The sequence below is a fragment of the Anomaloglossus baeobatrachus genome, chromosome 2 (assembly GCF_048569485.1).
Source record: "Anomaloglossus baeobatrachus isolate aAnoBae1 chromosome 2, aAnoBae1.hap1, whole genome shotgun sequence".
In the NCBI taxonomy this organism is placed as follows: Eukaryota; Metazoa; Chordata; class Amphibia; order Anura; family Aromobatidae; genus Anomaloglossus; species Anomaloglossus baeobatrachus.
The window spans coordinates 498243036-498258787 of record NC_134354.1 but is presented as its reverse complement, the minus strand read 5'-3'; the positions used below and the strand labels follow the sequence as shown (position 1 = coordinate 498258787).

At 47.2% G+C, this 15752-nt stretch overlaps 1 protein-coding gene across 3 annotated transcripts in view; it reads right to left on the bottom strand.

The window, feature by feature from the left end:
* Positions 1-15752, bottom strand: part of GK (glycerol kinase) — a 123165-nt gene that overhangs the window by 44441 nt on the left and 62972 nt on the right. For all 3 annotated transcript variants that reach the window (XM_075336493.1, XM_075336495.1, XM_075336494.1), the window contains 2 exons: positions 14032-14067; positions 4948-5015 (listed from right to left, as the gene is read on the bottom strand). In XM_075336493.1, coding sequence (XP_075192608.1) covers positions 4948-5015; positions 14032-14067 — 104 coding nt within the window. The remainder of the gene's footprint in view (positions 1-4947; positions 5016-14031; positions 14068-15752) is intronic.

Genomic DNA, 15752 nt, shown 5'->3' with positions numbered 1-15752 from the left:
GAAACCGATGTCACTCCCATCTGCACCACAAAACCCAATGACCTCACATCAGACACTGCCAGACACACCAGGGGGGGTTAGACTAACTGGAAAATGGGCCAGCCACTTGGGAACAGAGCAGACTGAAAGAGAGACAGAGTGAAGAAGTAGGCTCCAAAAAGAGAGGAGCTGGGAGAGTGAGCTCCTGTGGAGCTAGGGAGAACTGGTTGGGTCACAAGGAGTGATTCGGGTCCAGAGGAGTTGGGGACCGGTTGCAGGGACATTGGACAAAGGTGTGACGGACGTAGTCTTGGAGGACTATCGGCACCAGAAGGGCCCAACAGAACTGACCGATACCGAGCACGACGGGGTACAGGACCCTAGATTAGGAGTTGATTCAACGTCCTGACAATTCACCTGAAAGAGAGGGGATGTTCAAGGACTTCCCTACAAGCTCAGAGTTTGAGGGCATCAACACAACGAAGGGGACAGGGGTGTTTCCAGACACAGTAACCCACTAAAGTCCCAAGTGCCAGCCCTCAAGAGCACGGCTACACTACACATAGTGAGCAGGGCCCCCAACAGCTTCAAGCCATGGGGACCACCAACAGACAATAAATTGTGCACGGAGGCAGGGTCCGAATCCCTAAGTGACACCGGTGGGACCGGGTACTTGGACGGGCTCCCGGCAGTGGTACACAGAGACTTTGGTTTACCTAGTGTGTGTGTCTCCTTTCTAAACCTCCTCCAGCACCACGACTACCCGCAGTGAGTACCCTGGTTCCCTGCACCCTGTCCTCCCAAACCTACCAACACCCTGAGCCCGGGCCCTTCCCTACCTGTGGAGGGATTGACACCTTGCTGCTTCACACCATCGGCCCCGGCACTCCTTCCAGCAGTCGCGGTACTCCCATTACCGCAACCCACAGGTGGCATCACAAACTTATCCCCTTTTATGGATCAAAGTGTCCGCCAAGCCGGGTCCGGACCCCTCGAGCCACGACGATCCCGGATCCGAGCAGCCCGACTAACACCGGGGCGGTACACCCCCCCCCCTGGATTTATATATGTTTAGCTTAGCCAAGAGGATCACCAGTATGAGAATATTGTATAAGCTGCATCACACAAGTTATTCCACATGTTGAGACACAAAGTCCAATCACAAGTACAGATGATAATTGTACAGTTCCTGTCACACACTTATAATGTACATAACAGATTTGATTCCTAGCTGGGAATCTGAGCTACTTTTGAGGAGCATAGAAGTGACAATAATCACACTTTTTCCCAGAAGGCACAGATGGTACTGGCTATAGCTGATCGTAATACTTAAAATAATAGAGCGAGATATAGGGGTTGAAAGCATAGTGTAATGTAAAATTCAAGGTGTTGTCTGAAACCAGAAGGGAAGTTAAACAGCGTGGAAGAGTCTATAATACTACATATTAAAATAAGTCCAAAAGTGTAATATATAATAAGGTGCAGTGATTTAAAAAAAAAAAAAAAATGCTAGAGTGTCTCTTTAAATAAGAGCATGTATGTTGTTAGGTTTTTAAATATCTATATTCAGAAACCACAACTAAGATTTTTCAATTTACAACTAAGTCTGTGGACATCTTAAAAATGTACAAATTATTAAAAAAAAATGTTTCTAAACATATTAAACTATATGGAAGCTGCAATCTCCTCTTTCGTTATCACATCCTGAAATTCAGTTGCAAACCTCCTCGTAGTTTCATACAAATGAGGTCCAGACAATGCGGATTGTGAGTTTTTCAGAATGCTGCTGCCTCTGCTAGCTCTTAGATGCAACAGGTCAGCCAGCTGTGATAGGCTACGTTCCCATTTCCGTTTTAAATCCGTCAGGTCTGTCAGCGACGGATCCGTCGTTTTTTAGATGGCAAATGACGCAACGGATGTGTTTTTCACAGGATTCCATTCACAGGAATCCTGTAAAAATACAGAACCGTCACGTCCGTTACATCCGCTGTGCGTCCATTTGACGGATCCGTCATGATCCATTTGTGTTTGGGACAGCCCAGTGGGTGTGCCAAACATGCTGGGCATGCTCAGTAGAGCATGACGGAATCCAGCGTTGGATTCCGTCGTAAGACGGATTACGACGGAATACAGCAGCATAGACATCCAATACAAGCTTGATGGATTGCGACGGATTCCTGCACGGTGCGTTAATTTTGACGGCCCAAAAAAATGTTACATTCTGCGTTGTTTCCGCTCGGCGGTCAGTCCAAAGACGACTGATACGCCGCGCAGCGGATGCAACGCAAGGTCATCAGTCGCAATCCACCACTCATACAAGTCTATGGGAAACAGCAGAATCCGCCAAATGGATTCCGTTATTTACCAGAGCTGCGGATTGTGACTGATACAAATTGACGGAAATGTTAACCTAGCCTTAAGAGGTGCACACTCTACACCAGCAAATTGGTTGGACATTTAAAGGAAATTTAGACAGATGTCTAATTTTGTATTTGTAGATCCAAAAAAGTGCTTATACTCTTTAACCTCTAATGAACCTAACATTTTTTTCCCTCATTTTTTCATTGTTAGGCTGCTTTTACACCTCCGGTTTTAGTATAGCCGGCCAATCCGGCTCTAAAACCTATGCAACGGATGCGGCGACAAAACCGCATCCGTTGCATAAGTTTTTGACATGCGGCGCATCCGGTTTTTGCCGCTTGTGGCACGCTACTGAGCATGCACAGTTGAAAAAAACGCATGCGGCGGCCGGATGCGGTGTTTGCCGCAGGACGCCGCATGAGGCGTCCATAGGCATGCATTGCAAATCGCGCCGCATCGGCCGGATGCAGCGCGATGCGGTTTTTTGTGCCGCACAAAGAAACGTGCCAGGCAACGTTCCATCCGGCCGCCGCATCGGCTAAATCTGCCGCATGCGGCAAATACCGGACCGAACGCAAGCCCATGCGGCACAATCCAGCACTAATGAAAGTCTATGCAAAAAAAACGCAACCGGCGGCAAAAAAAAAAAAAAAAAAATGGTTGCGGTTTTTCTGCAAAGCGCCGGATTGTGCCGCACAGGAAAAACCGGATGTGTGAAAGCAGCCTTACATGTCAACTTTTTGATTACCATTTTATTTGTTTTCCTTTAGGCTGGAATCACACTTGAGTGTAAAATCGGTCCGATTCTCATGCTAGAAAGTCGGACGATTTAAGTTCACTGGGTCCGAGTGCAATGCGAGATTTTTTCGCATTGCACTCCTGCGAGTTAATCGCAAGTGTGAAGCCGGCCTTAAAATAGCTTGTAATTTGCAAGATGAAACATATATAACTTACTGATTAATTTGTGGGGTGGGGGGGGGGGGAATGGAAAAACACCAAGTCTACAATTCTTTTCTGCATTAAATACTTGTTTTTATGTTACATTACGACATCCTTTAGGCACAACTTTTTTTTTTCTCAATAATAGATTTGGAGTACATATAATGATGTGATCCATTTCTTTTGTAGATTTGGAAACCGGCTGAACAAGGACAGCAATTAAGCCACTAGCGTTTCATAGTATGTGGTTTTATCCATGTGGGTTAAATAATATGATCATTTAATAGGTCAAGTTGCTATTGATGTGACATTATCAAGTTTGTGGACTTTTAAGTTCCACTATAGGATGAGGACACTGATATAATACACCAATACATATGTAGTGCCATACCTCTCCGTACAATGCTAGAAGCAGAACCAAATAGTACAAAGATCACAGGCCATATTGTTAGGCCTCTGGGCCTAGGCTAGGCTAGGTTAAAGAGTTAACTGAAAGGGTTAAACAGCTGTGATAAGTGTTGGTATAAGCAAGTAGAGATTTTGATGGTGGAGAATTGAAGTACAAAGTATAATTGAACTTTCTATTACATTCTTTTTTCCCATAAACAATAAAACCCCATTAACTTTATCACAGTAAGCTTGAATCACAGGTATTTCTTCTCTACATCCAGATACTTTACATATATTATTACAAATTTGCATTCTAAAAATAAAAAGGAAATCGAAGGTCTCCACAGGGATTCAGCCATTATTTTCCTTTCAACGTGCTAGATTTCATTTTTGCAATATGTATAACATGTCTTATAACAACACAAGTATTGAAACGTCAACTTCCAATAAAATGTTAAATTACTGTCTGAAATGTAGGAAGTGAGACAACCCTTCAATGCTATAACAATTGTGTAGGCAAGCTCTGCCATCTGCTGGTAATAATGGGGAATTTTACCTCTAGTACTCTAGATATATTCCCAAAGCTGATCCACTGACTGCAGAATTAGAGACCATCATAATTAATAAAAATTCTTAAAAAATGGCCAAGATGTCTTCTGGTTTTAATTGTTTCAGTAATCTACTACAAGTAATCGGTCATCAAAATCAGATACTCTTAACCACTATGTTCACATCACGTTTTAGCCACATGTCAATGGCTTCAGTGGTCTTACATCTAAAGACCTGAAAAATTGGGATTCCAGTGTATCAAGAGACAGGGCCATTGATTTTACGGCAGACACATTGTGCTCTAAAAGGACATAAGTTTCAGTATTATTGCCTATTCGAAGCAGGCACCAAATCATGGCAGACTGCGTTTTGGTGCCAGCCTCAAATAGGAGGCTAATGCCAAGAATTAATGTCAACAGAGCATGAAATCCCCATCAGTGGATATGCCTGAATGCCTTTTTTTCAGGGCTTCAGATGTAAGCCCAGACGGAGCTACTGACGTGTGGCTAAAATGTGATCTAAACATAGCCTAAGAGTCATTAATAGCATATCTCGGTCCGTGTCACCCACCGTTACGTGGCTCTTAGTGTTGCTCAGTTACCTCACCATTTGCCTGCTCTTGCCAATTACCAGCTAGACACAGTGAGATAATATATTTATGCATTGAAGCAACAATATGTATTGTATTCATGAATATATAATACCGTTACTGTTCTAACCATCACTTACGTATTTTTTGCTTGTCCATCTTGAAAACACATCTGTCCAACTAATGCAGCAGACTGATCACCCAAACACTGTAAAATGAAAGGTTCATTTGTAATGGTTTCAATATTCCAGTCAGTTTTATATATTTTTTTTTTTTATAACTAGAATTGGAAATGACCGTGTATAACACACTAAATCCAGAAAATACCATGGTCTGCAGCTCATGCCTCTTTAGCATGAGGCTTCCAAGTCCTTTCCTGACTATGCCCTGGGTACCAGCACAATATATAATTCCATAAGACATCTATACTACATGTAAAAATCAAGTACTTCAAGTAACAACTAGTCGTGTTTGGTCTGAGAACTTCCATAATCAAAAAAAATAGAACTATATAGAATAAGTAATACCAAACCCTCATCCAAGGAAAGCCCCATCTATCCTAGGGAACCTCTACAATTTATCTCTCAAATAGGGAGACATCTGTCAGTCTAGCTCAGAGCAGTGTGAAGAGGAGGACTCCTGACCTCCCCCATTTATGGATCTTGTTTAAACTATGTTGCAGAATTTCAGAATAAAACATACTTATCGGAAATTAAGGAACCTGTCCCCAATCCATGCTGCCTAAATGAATAATCTGATAGGTTCCTGTTAAAGGGAACCTGTCACGGAAAAAAACCCCCAAAAAACATTATTAACCTGCAGTTATGGGGTATGTCTGCAGATTAAAAAAAAAAAAAAAAAAAAAAAAAAAAAAAAAAAAGTTTGGAAGCTGCCCGGCATCTGCACTTAAAAATCGTGCTGCTGGGAAGAATATAACTTTATTCTTCCTGGCAGAGTTTCAACCCGTGCCGGTGCCACCCCAATGACAGACCCAAAACGTCACTGCCAGGAGGATTAAAGTTATTTTCTTCACGGCAGCAAGGTTTGAAGTCCAGGCACCAGGCAGTGTCCAAATGCTATTAACCTGCATATTAGCAGTGGGGGTTTTTTTTCACCTACCAGGTCTTACCAACTTTCAAGGAACACAAACCATTTCCAAAGAACCACAAAGTTCAATCACTGGTACAAAAGGTCTTAAAAAACTGAATATACAGGTGAGATCACAGCTAAGGCTATGTCGACATGTCCAATAGTTCTTTCCATTTGTGGATCTGTTTTGAGATAATAAAAATGGAGATACTCTGGCAAACTATTATTTAGCCCCCAAAATACATATAGAAACTTGATCATTTATTTTTTTTTAAACATATCCTGTAAGTATGTGGGAAACAAATCATACAGTCATATGACAAAGTTTGGGCACCCCTATTAATGTTAACCTTTTTTCTTTATAACAATTTGGGTTTTTGCAACAGCTAATTCAGTTTCATATATCTAATAACTGATGAACTGAGTAATATTTCTGGATTGAAATGAGGTTTATTGTACTAACAGAAAATGTGCAATCCGCATTTAAACAAAATTTGACCGGTGCAAAAGTATGGCCACCCTTATCAATTTCTTGATTTGAACACTCCTAACTACTTTTTACTGACTTACTAAAGCACTAAATTGGTTTTGTAACCTCATTGAGCTTTGACCTTCATAGGCAGGTGTATCCAATCATGAGAAAAGGTATTTAAGGTGGCCACTTGCAAGTTGTTCTCCTATTTGAATCTCCTATGAAGAGTGGCATCATGGGCTCCTCAAAACAACTAATGATCTGAAAACAAAGATTATTCAACATAGTTGTTCAGGGGAAGGATACAAAAAGTTCTCAGAGATTCAAACTGTCAGTTTCCACTGTGAGGAACATAGTAAGGAAATGGAAGAACACAGGTACAGTTCTGGTTAAGCCCAGAAGTGGCAGGCCAAGAAAAATATCAGAAAGGCAGAGAAGAAGAATGGTGAGAACAGTCAAGGACAATCCACAGACCACCTTTAAAGACCTGCATCATCGGCTTGCTGCAGATAGTGTCAATGTGCATCGGTCAACAATACAGCGCACATTGCACAAGGAGAAGCTGTATGGGAGAGTGATGCGAAAGAAGCAGTTTCTGCAAGCACGCCACAAACAGTCACCTGAGGTATGCAAAAGCACATTTGGACAAGCCAGTTACATTTTGCAAGAAGGTCCTGTGGACTGATGAAACAAAGATTGAGTTGTTTGGTCATACAAAAAGGAGTTATGCATGGAGGCAAAAAAAAACACGGCATTCCAAGAAAAGCACTTGCTACCCACAGTAAAATTTGGTGGAGGTTCAATCATGCTTTGGTGCTGTGTGGCCAATGCCGGCATCGGGAATCTTGTTAAAGTTGAGGGTCGCATGGATTCAACTCAGTATCAGCAGATTCTTGACAATAATGTGCAAGAATCAGTGACGAAGTTGAAGTTACGCAGGGGATGGATGAAGGGAATTTTGTTTACTTACCGTAAATTCCTTTTCTTCTAGCTCCAATTGGGAGACCCAGACAATTGGGTGTATAGGCTATGCCTCCGGAGGCCACACAAAGTATTACACTAAAAGTGTAAAGCCCCTCCCCTTCTGCCTATACACCCCCCGTGCTCCCACGGGCTCCTCAGTTTTGGTGCAAAAGCAAGAAGGAGGAAAAAAATTATAAACTGGTTTAAAGTAAATTCAATCCGAAGGAATATCGGAGAACTGAAACCATTCAACATGAACAACATGTGTACACAAAAAAACAGGGGCGGGTGCTGGGTCTCCCAATTGGAGCTAGAAGAAAAGGAATTTACGGTAAGTAAACAAAATTCCCTTCTTCTTTGTCGCTCCATTGGGAGACCCAGACAATTGGGACGTCCAAAAGCAGTCCCTGGGTGGGTAAAATAATACCTCGTAATAGAGCCGTAAAACGGCCCCTTCCTACAGGTGGGCAACCGCCGCCTGAAGGACTCTTCTACCTAGGCTGGCATCCGCCGAAGCATAGGTATGCACCTGATAGTGTTTCGTGAAAGTGTGCAGGCTCGACCAGGTAGCCGCCTGACACACCTGCTGAGCCGTAGCCTGGTGCCTCAAAGCCCAGGACGCGCCCACGGCTCTGGTAGAGTGGGCCTTCAGCCCTGAGGGAACCGGAAGCCCAGCAGAACGGTAAGCTTCGAGAATTGGCTCCTTGATCCACCGAGCCAGGGTTGATTTGGAAGCCTGTGACCCTTTACGCTGGCCAGCGACAAGGACAAAGAGTGCATCCGAGCGGCGCAGGGGCGCCGTACGAGAAAAGTAGAGTCTGAGTGCTCTCACCAGATCTAACAAGTGCAAATCCTTTTCACATTGGTGAACTGGATGAGGACAAAAAGAGTAAGGAGATGTCCTGATTGAGATGAAAGGGGGATACCACCTTGGGGAGAAATTCCGGAACCGGACGCAGAACCACCTTGTCCTGGTGAAACACCAGGAAAGGGGCCTTGCACGACAACGCTGCTAGCTCAGACACTCTCCGAAGAGAAGTGACTGCTACTAGGAAAACCACTTTCTGCGAAAGGCGTGAGAGAGAAATATCCCTCATTGGCTCGAATGGTGGTTTCTGAAGAACCATCAGCACCCTGTTCAGATCCCAGGGTTCTAACGGCCGCTTGTAAGGAGGAACGATGTGACAAACCCCCTGCAGGAACGTGCGTACCTGTGGAAGTCTGGCTAGGCGCTTCTGGAAAAAACACAGAGAGCGCTGAGACTTGCCCCTTAAGGGAGCCGAGCGACAAACCCTTTTCCAGTCCAGATTGAAGGAAGGACAGAAAAGTGGGCAAGGCAAAAGGCCAGGGAGAAAAACCCTGAGCAGAGCACCACGACAGGAAAATTTTCCACGTCCTGTGGTAGATCTTGGCGGACGTTGGTTTCCTAGCCTGTCTCATAGTGGCAATGACCTCTTGAGATAATCCTGAAGACGCTAGGATCCAGGACTCAATGGCCACACAGTCAGGTTGAGGGCCGCAGAATTCAGATGGAAAAACGGCCCTTGAGACAGCAAGTCTGGTCGGTCTGGTAGTGCCCACGGTTGGCCGACTGTGAGATGCCACAGATCCGGGTACCACGACCTCCTCGGCCAGTCTGGAGCGACGAGGATGACGCGGCGGCAGTCGGCCCTGATCTTGCGTAACACTCTGGGCAACAGTGCCAGCGGAGGAAACACATAAGGGAGCTGAAACTGCGACCAATCCTGAACTAAGGCGTCTGCCGCCATAGCTCTGGGATCTTGAGACCGTGCCATGAACGTCGGTACCTTGTTGTTGTGCCGGGACGCCATGAGGTCGACGTCCGGCACCCCCCAGCGGCAACAGATCTCCTGAAACACGTCCGGGTGAAGGGACCATTCCCCTGCGTCCATGCCCTGGCGACTGAGATAATCTGCTTCCCAGTTTTCCACGCCTGGGATGTGAACTGCAGAGATGGTGGAAGCCGTGGCTTCCACCCACATCAAAATCCGCCGGACTTCCTGGAAGGCTTGCCGACTGCGTGTGCCGCCTTGGTGGTTGATGTATGCCACCGCTGTGGAATTGTCCGACTGAATTCGGATCTGCTTGCCTTCCAGCCACTGCTGAAACGCTTTCAGGGCAAGGTACACTGCCCGTATTTCCAGAACATTGATCTGAAGTGAGGACTCTTGCTGGGTCCACGTACCCTGAGCCCTGTGGTTGAGAAAAGCCGCTCCCCACCCTGACAGACTCGCGTCCGTCGTGACCACCTCCCAGGATGGGGGCAGGAAGGATTTCCCCTTCGATAATGAAGTGGGAAGAAGCCACCACCGAAGGGAAGCTTTGGTCGCCTGAGAGAGGGAGACGTTCCTGTCGAGGGACGTCTGCTTCCTGTCCCATTTGCGTAGGATGTCCCATTGAAGAGGACGCAGGTTAAACTGCGCGAAAGGGACTGCCTCCATTGCTGCCACCATCTTCCCCAGGAAGTGCATGAGGCGCCTCAAGGGGTGTGCCTGACCTTGAAGGAGAGATTGTACCCCTTTCTGTAGTGAACGCTGCTTGATCAGCGGAAGCTTCACTATCGCTGAGAGGGTATGAAACTCCATGCCAAGATATGTCAGCGATTGGGCCGGTGTCAGATTTGACTTTGGAAAATTGATGAGCCACCCGAAACTCTGGAGAGTCTCCAGAGTAGCGTCGAGGCTGTGTTGGCATGCCTCTTGAGAGGGTGCCTTGATCAGCAGATCGTCCAAGTAAGGGATCACCGAGTGACCCTGCGAGTGGAGGACCGCTACTACAGTAGCCATAACCTTGGTGAAAACCCGTGGGTCTGTTGCCAGGCCGAACGGCAGTGCCACGAACTGCAGGTGTTCGTCTCCTATGGCGAAGCGCAAGAAGCGCTGATGCTCTGGAGCAATCGGTACGTGGAGATAAGCATCTTTGATATCGATCGATGCAAGGAAATCTCCTTTGGACATTGAGGCGATGACGGAGCGGAGGGATTCCATCCGGAACCGCCTGGTCTTTACATGTTTGTTGAGCAGTTTCAGGTCCAGGACAGGACGGAAAGACCCGTCCTTTTTTGGGACCACAAACAGGTTGGAGTAAAAACCGTGACCCTGTTGCTGAAGAGGAACAGGGACCACCACTCCTTCTGCCTTCAGAGTGCTCAGCGCCTGCAGAAGAGCCACGGCTCGCTCGGGAGGCGGGGATGACCTGAAGAATCGAGTCGGGGGACGAGAGGTGAACTCTATCTTGTAACCGTGAGACAGAATGTCTCTCACCCAACGGTCTTTTACCCGTGCCAGCCAGGTGTCGCAAAAGCGGGAGAGCCTGCCACCGACCGAGGATGCGGATTGAGGAGGCCGAAAGTCATGAGGAAGCCGCTTTGGTAGCGGCACCTCCGGTGGTCTTTTTAGGACGTGACTTAGACCGCCATGAATCAGAGTTCCTTTGATCTTTCTGAGGCCTTTTGGACGAGGAGAATTGGGACCTGCCCGCGCCCCGAAAGGACCGAAACCTCGACTGCCCCCTCCTCTGTTGGGGTATGTTCGGTTTGGGCTGGGGTAAGGATATATCCTTTCCCTTGGATTGTTTGATGATTTCAACCAAACGCTCGCCAAACAATCGGTCGCCAGAAATTGGCAAACTGGTTAAGCGCTTTTTGGAAGCAGAATCTGCCTTCCATTCCCGTAGCCACAAGGCCCTGCGGAGTACCACCGAATTGGCGGATGCAACCGCCGTACGGCTCGCAGAGTCCAGGACAGCATTAATAGCGTAAGACGCAAATGCCGACGTCTGAGCGGTTATGGACGCCACCTGCGGCGCGGAAGTGCGTGTGGCTGCGTCAATTTGCGCTTGACCTGCTGATATAGCTTGTAGCGCCCATACGGCTGCGAATGCTGGGGCAAAAGAAGCGCCGATAGCTTCATAGATGGATTTCAACCAGAGCTCCATCTGCATGTCAGTGGCATCTTTGAGTGAAGCCCCATCTTCCACTGCAAGTATGGATCTAGCCGCCGGTCTGGAGATTGGAGGATCCACCTTGGGACACTGAGTCCAACCTTTGACCACGTCAGGGGGAAAGGGATAACGGGTATCCTTAAGGTGCTTAGAAAAACGCTTATCTGGACAATCATGGTGAATTTGGACTGCCTCTCTGAAATCAGAGTGGTCCAGAAACATACTCGGTGTACGCTTGGGAAACCTGAAACGGAATTTCTCCTGCTGAGAAGCTGACTCCTCCACCGGAGGAGCTGAGGGAGAAATATCCAACATTTGATTGATGGACGCAATAAGATCGTTCACTTTGGCGTCCCCGTCCGGAGTATTTAGATTGAGAGCGGCCTCAGGATCAGAATCCTGATCAGCTGTCTCCGCGTCATCAACCAGAGAATCCCCCCGCTGAGACCCTGAACAATATGATGATGTCGAGGGAATTTCCAAGCGAGCTCGCTTAATCGGTCTGGGGCTGGGGTCCGTGTCAGAGCCCCCAGCCTGGGATCTATGAGATACCCCGGGGGGACATTGTTGGTCCAAATGAGGGGGGCCAGGGAACAATGATTCAACAGTGTCCCTGTGCTGAGATACCGGTCTGGACTGCAAGGCTTCTAGTATCTTAGCCATAGTTTCAGAGAGTTTATCCTTAAAGACTGCAAACTCCGTCCCTGTCACCTGGATAGTGTCAGCAGGTGGCTCCCCCTGGGCCCCTCTTAGCAGAGGCTCCGGCTGAGTAAGTGCAGCAGGGGCCGAGCAGAGCACACAATGAGGGTCAGTGGAACCTGCCGGTAGCGGCGTCGTACATGCGGCGCAGGCAGCATAGTAAGCCTGTGTTTTGGCACCCCTGCCTTTTGTGAGCGCCATGCTATTGTCTTCCCTGAGCAACACAATAGGGTATATAGCCAGAATCAACTGTGCACCATACAGTGTAAAGTATATACCATAAACATATAATTTATAATTACACTTCTGCACAATGGGGCTAGCACCACAGGTGCTGCTTACCACCCGCTTAAAGCGGTTGTGAAGCCACCAGAATCCCTGCCTGGGTCTCCCAGAATTTGTCCCCCTCTGCAGCGTCCGAGGAGCTGACAGGAATGGCTGCCGGCGTCCTGAGGAGAGGAGGGAGCCGTGGGCGTGACCCAGAAAGTGCGGGAACTGGTGCCCCACAGTGCACAGTGAGGGGGGTGGAGTATGCAAAGCATTCTCCAGCCCTCATTGCTGCTCGTCTGTACAGCGTCCCGCCCTTCCCCTGCTTGTCAGGGCTGTGGGCGGGAGGAAGAAGACTAGGCCGCAAAAGCCGGGGACTAGAGTAATAAGCGCGGCCGCCGTAAAAGCGCGGCCGCGCGGAAGTCCCCGGCGCACTACAAGTCCCAGCCGCGCCTCAGTGTTAAACATGGCGGCGGCGGTCAGCGCGGTAGTCCCCCTACATAAACACACTCAGCGACGCTGAGTGTGTAATGGCACATTTAACCCGGCCAGCGCCGCGGTCCCCGGTGCACTAGCACACCCAGCAATGCTGGAGTGTTGCTGTGCTCAGTCCCCACGGGGACACAGAGTACCTCCAAGAGGCAGGGCTATGTCCCTGAACGATACCCGGCTCCTATCCAGCAGGCTCCCAGGAGTTGTGGATGAAGCACGGTCTCAGTGCCTGGAGACCGATAGGATCCCACTTCACCCAGAGCCCTAAGGGGGATGGGGAAGGAAAAACAGCATGTGGGCTCCAGCCTCCGTACCCGCAATGGATACCTCAACCTTAACAACACCGCCGACAAGAGTGGGGTGAGAAGGGAGCATGCTGGGGGCCCTATATGGGCCCACTTTTCTTCCATCCGACATAGTCAGCAGCTGCTGCTGACCAATCTGTGGAGCTGTGCGTGCATGTCTGCCTCCTTCGCACAAAGCAAAAAAACTGAGGAGCCCGTGGGAGCACGGGGGGTGTATAGGCAGAAGGGGAGGGGCTTTACACTTTTAGTGTAATACTTTGTGCGGCCTCCGGAGGCATAGCCTATACACCCAATTGTCTGGGTCTCCCAATGGAGCGACAAAGACATTTCAGCAAGACAATGATCCAAAACACCGCTCCAAATCTACTCAGGCATTCATGCAGAGGAACAATTACAATGTTCTGGAATGGCAATCCCAGTCCCCAGACCTGAATATCATTGAACATCTGTGGGATGCGTGCTGTCCATGCTCGGCGACCATCAAACTTAACTGAACTGGAATTGTTTTGTAAAAAGGAATAGTCAAATATACCTTCATCCAGGAACTCGTTAAAAGCTACAGGAAGTGACTACAGGCTGTTATTTTTGCAAAAGGAGGATCTACAAATTATGAATGTCACTTATGTTGAGGTGCCCATACTTTTGCACTGGTCAAATTTTGTTTAAATGCAGATTGCACATTTTCTGTTAGTACAATAAACCTCATTTCAATCCACAAATATTACTGAGTCCATCAGTTATTAAATATATGAAACTGAAATAGCTGTTGCAAAAACCCAAATTGTTATAAAGAAAAAAGGTTAACATTAATAGGGGTGCCCAAACTTTTTCATATTACTTTACATAGTTTTCCTTTTGCATCAATCTAACACTTTTTTTTTTTTTACTGGATCTGTCACAAATGGATGACAACTAGATATGTGAACAAAGCCTTGCAAATTTCTATACAGAATATATATGTATAATGAGCTTACCCCTGATATTGGCACTCCACTGAGAGCTCCTGATTTCTGCAAATACAATGAAAAAAAATAAAGATTAAAGTAAAGAGTATGGGGTACAAACTGTGCATTTCTAATGCACTGGCTTACACGGCCATAGTTTAGCTTTGTGATCAGCTCCACTATCCTGTGAATGGCATTCAAGCATAAAGCGGCAAAATAAAAGAATTGTGGCCAACAGCAACAGACAGATGAGAATGTTGTGCCCTTGTAAGTGAGAAAATAAATGTGACAATACAAAGCCATGCTGGGCTAAAATAAATAACTATGCACATTTCCAGTTATCTAGTAGAGAGTAGTGTTCGGGTCCTTTGGCGTGTGCTGTATGTTTTTTTCACGTATATAGAATTTCTATTAGCACCTGTCATCTGTGTTGTGGAAAAACGGATATCTCCAAGTGTGTTTTGCACAGACACATGTGTAAAAACTCGGACATGTAAATAGCACTATAGATTAGAATGGGTATGTGTCGTATCTGTGAAAAAAAATGTAGAAACACATACATGCCATGCGAATGTCTGATTGAGGCCTTACGGAGAATTTAAAGGGAACCTGTCAGCAGAAATTTCCCCTAAAACCTAACAGATTCCCCCTCTGCAGCTCCTGGGCTGCATTCTAGAAAGGTCCCTGTTATTATTGTGCCCCCTTTCTGACAAAAAAAAAAGTTTATAAAGAGGTACCTTTTTGGCTTCGGATTCTATAAATCTGACACGGGGGCGGGCAGCCTGATGGCCGTTATTCTGCCCCCTGGTCCTGTATGCCGCCCCCATCGCGGATTTCCATACTTTTGGACGCCGCCCACTGCTCCAGCCATCCCCGCGCATGCCCAGTGCCAGTCTCACGGGACTGAGCACTGTGACTGCTGGTGACGTGTGCGCAGGCAAGTGATTATGGGCGGGACTGTGACTGTTATCAGCAAGTACCCGCCCATAATCTCGTGAGCGCGCAAACCTCTCCAGCGTCACACTGTGCTCAGGGTAGTGCTAGACTGTATGGGCTGCTTCCAGGGATGACGTCCCTTTGTCACGTGATAGGGGCGTGTTCAAAATACTATCACGTGACAAAGGGACGTCATTCCTGGAAGCAGCCCATACAGTCTAGCATCTACACTGAGCACAGTGTGACGCTGGAGAGGTTTGCGCGCTCACAAGATTATGGGCGGGTACTTGCTGATAACAGTCACAGTCCCGCCCATAATCACTTGTCTGCGCACACGTCACCAGCAGTCACAGTGCTCAGTCCCGTGAGACTGGCACTGGGCATGCGCGGGGATGGCTGGAGCAGTGGGCGGCGTCCAAAAGTATGGAAATCAGCGATGGGGGCGGCATACAGGACCAGGGGGCAGAATAACGGCCATCAGGCTGCCCGCCCCCGTGTCACATTTATAGAATCCGAAGCCAAAAAGGTACCTCTTTATAAACTCTTTTTTTTTGTCAGAAAGGGGGCACAATAATAACAGGGACCTTTCTAGAATGCAGCCCAGGAGCTGCAGAGGGGGAATCTGTTAGGTTTTAGGGGAAATTTCTGCTGACAGGTTCCCTTTAACAAGCCATCATGAAACCGCCAAGAACTTCAAAATGGCTGCTTTAAGGATTGAACTGTAACTTTATCCGATATATGATCAGATAGCTTCTGTTTGGCAATGGAAAGTTACCGTAATTACTTGAAAACAATCTTGTAAAGGAATTACAGTT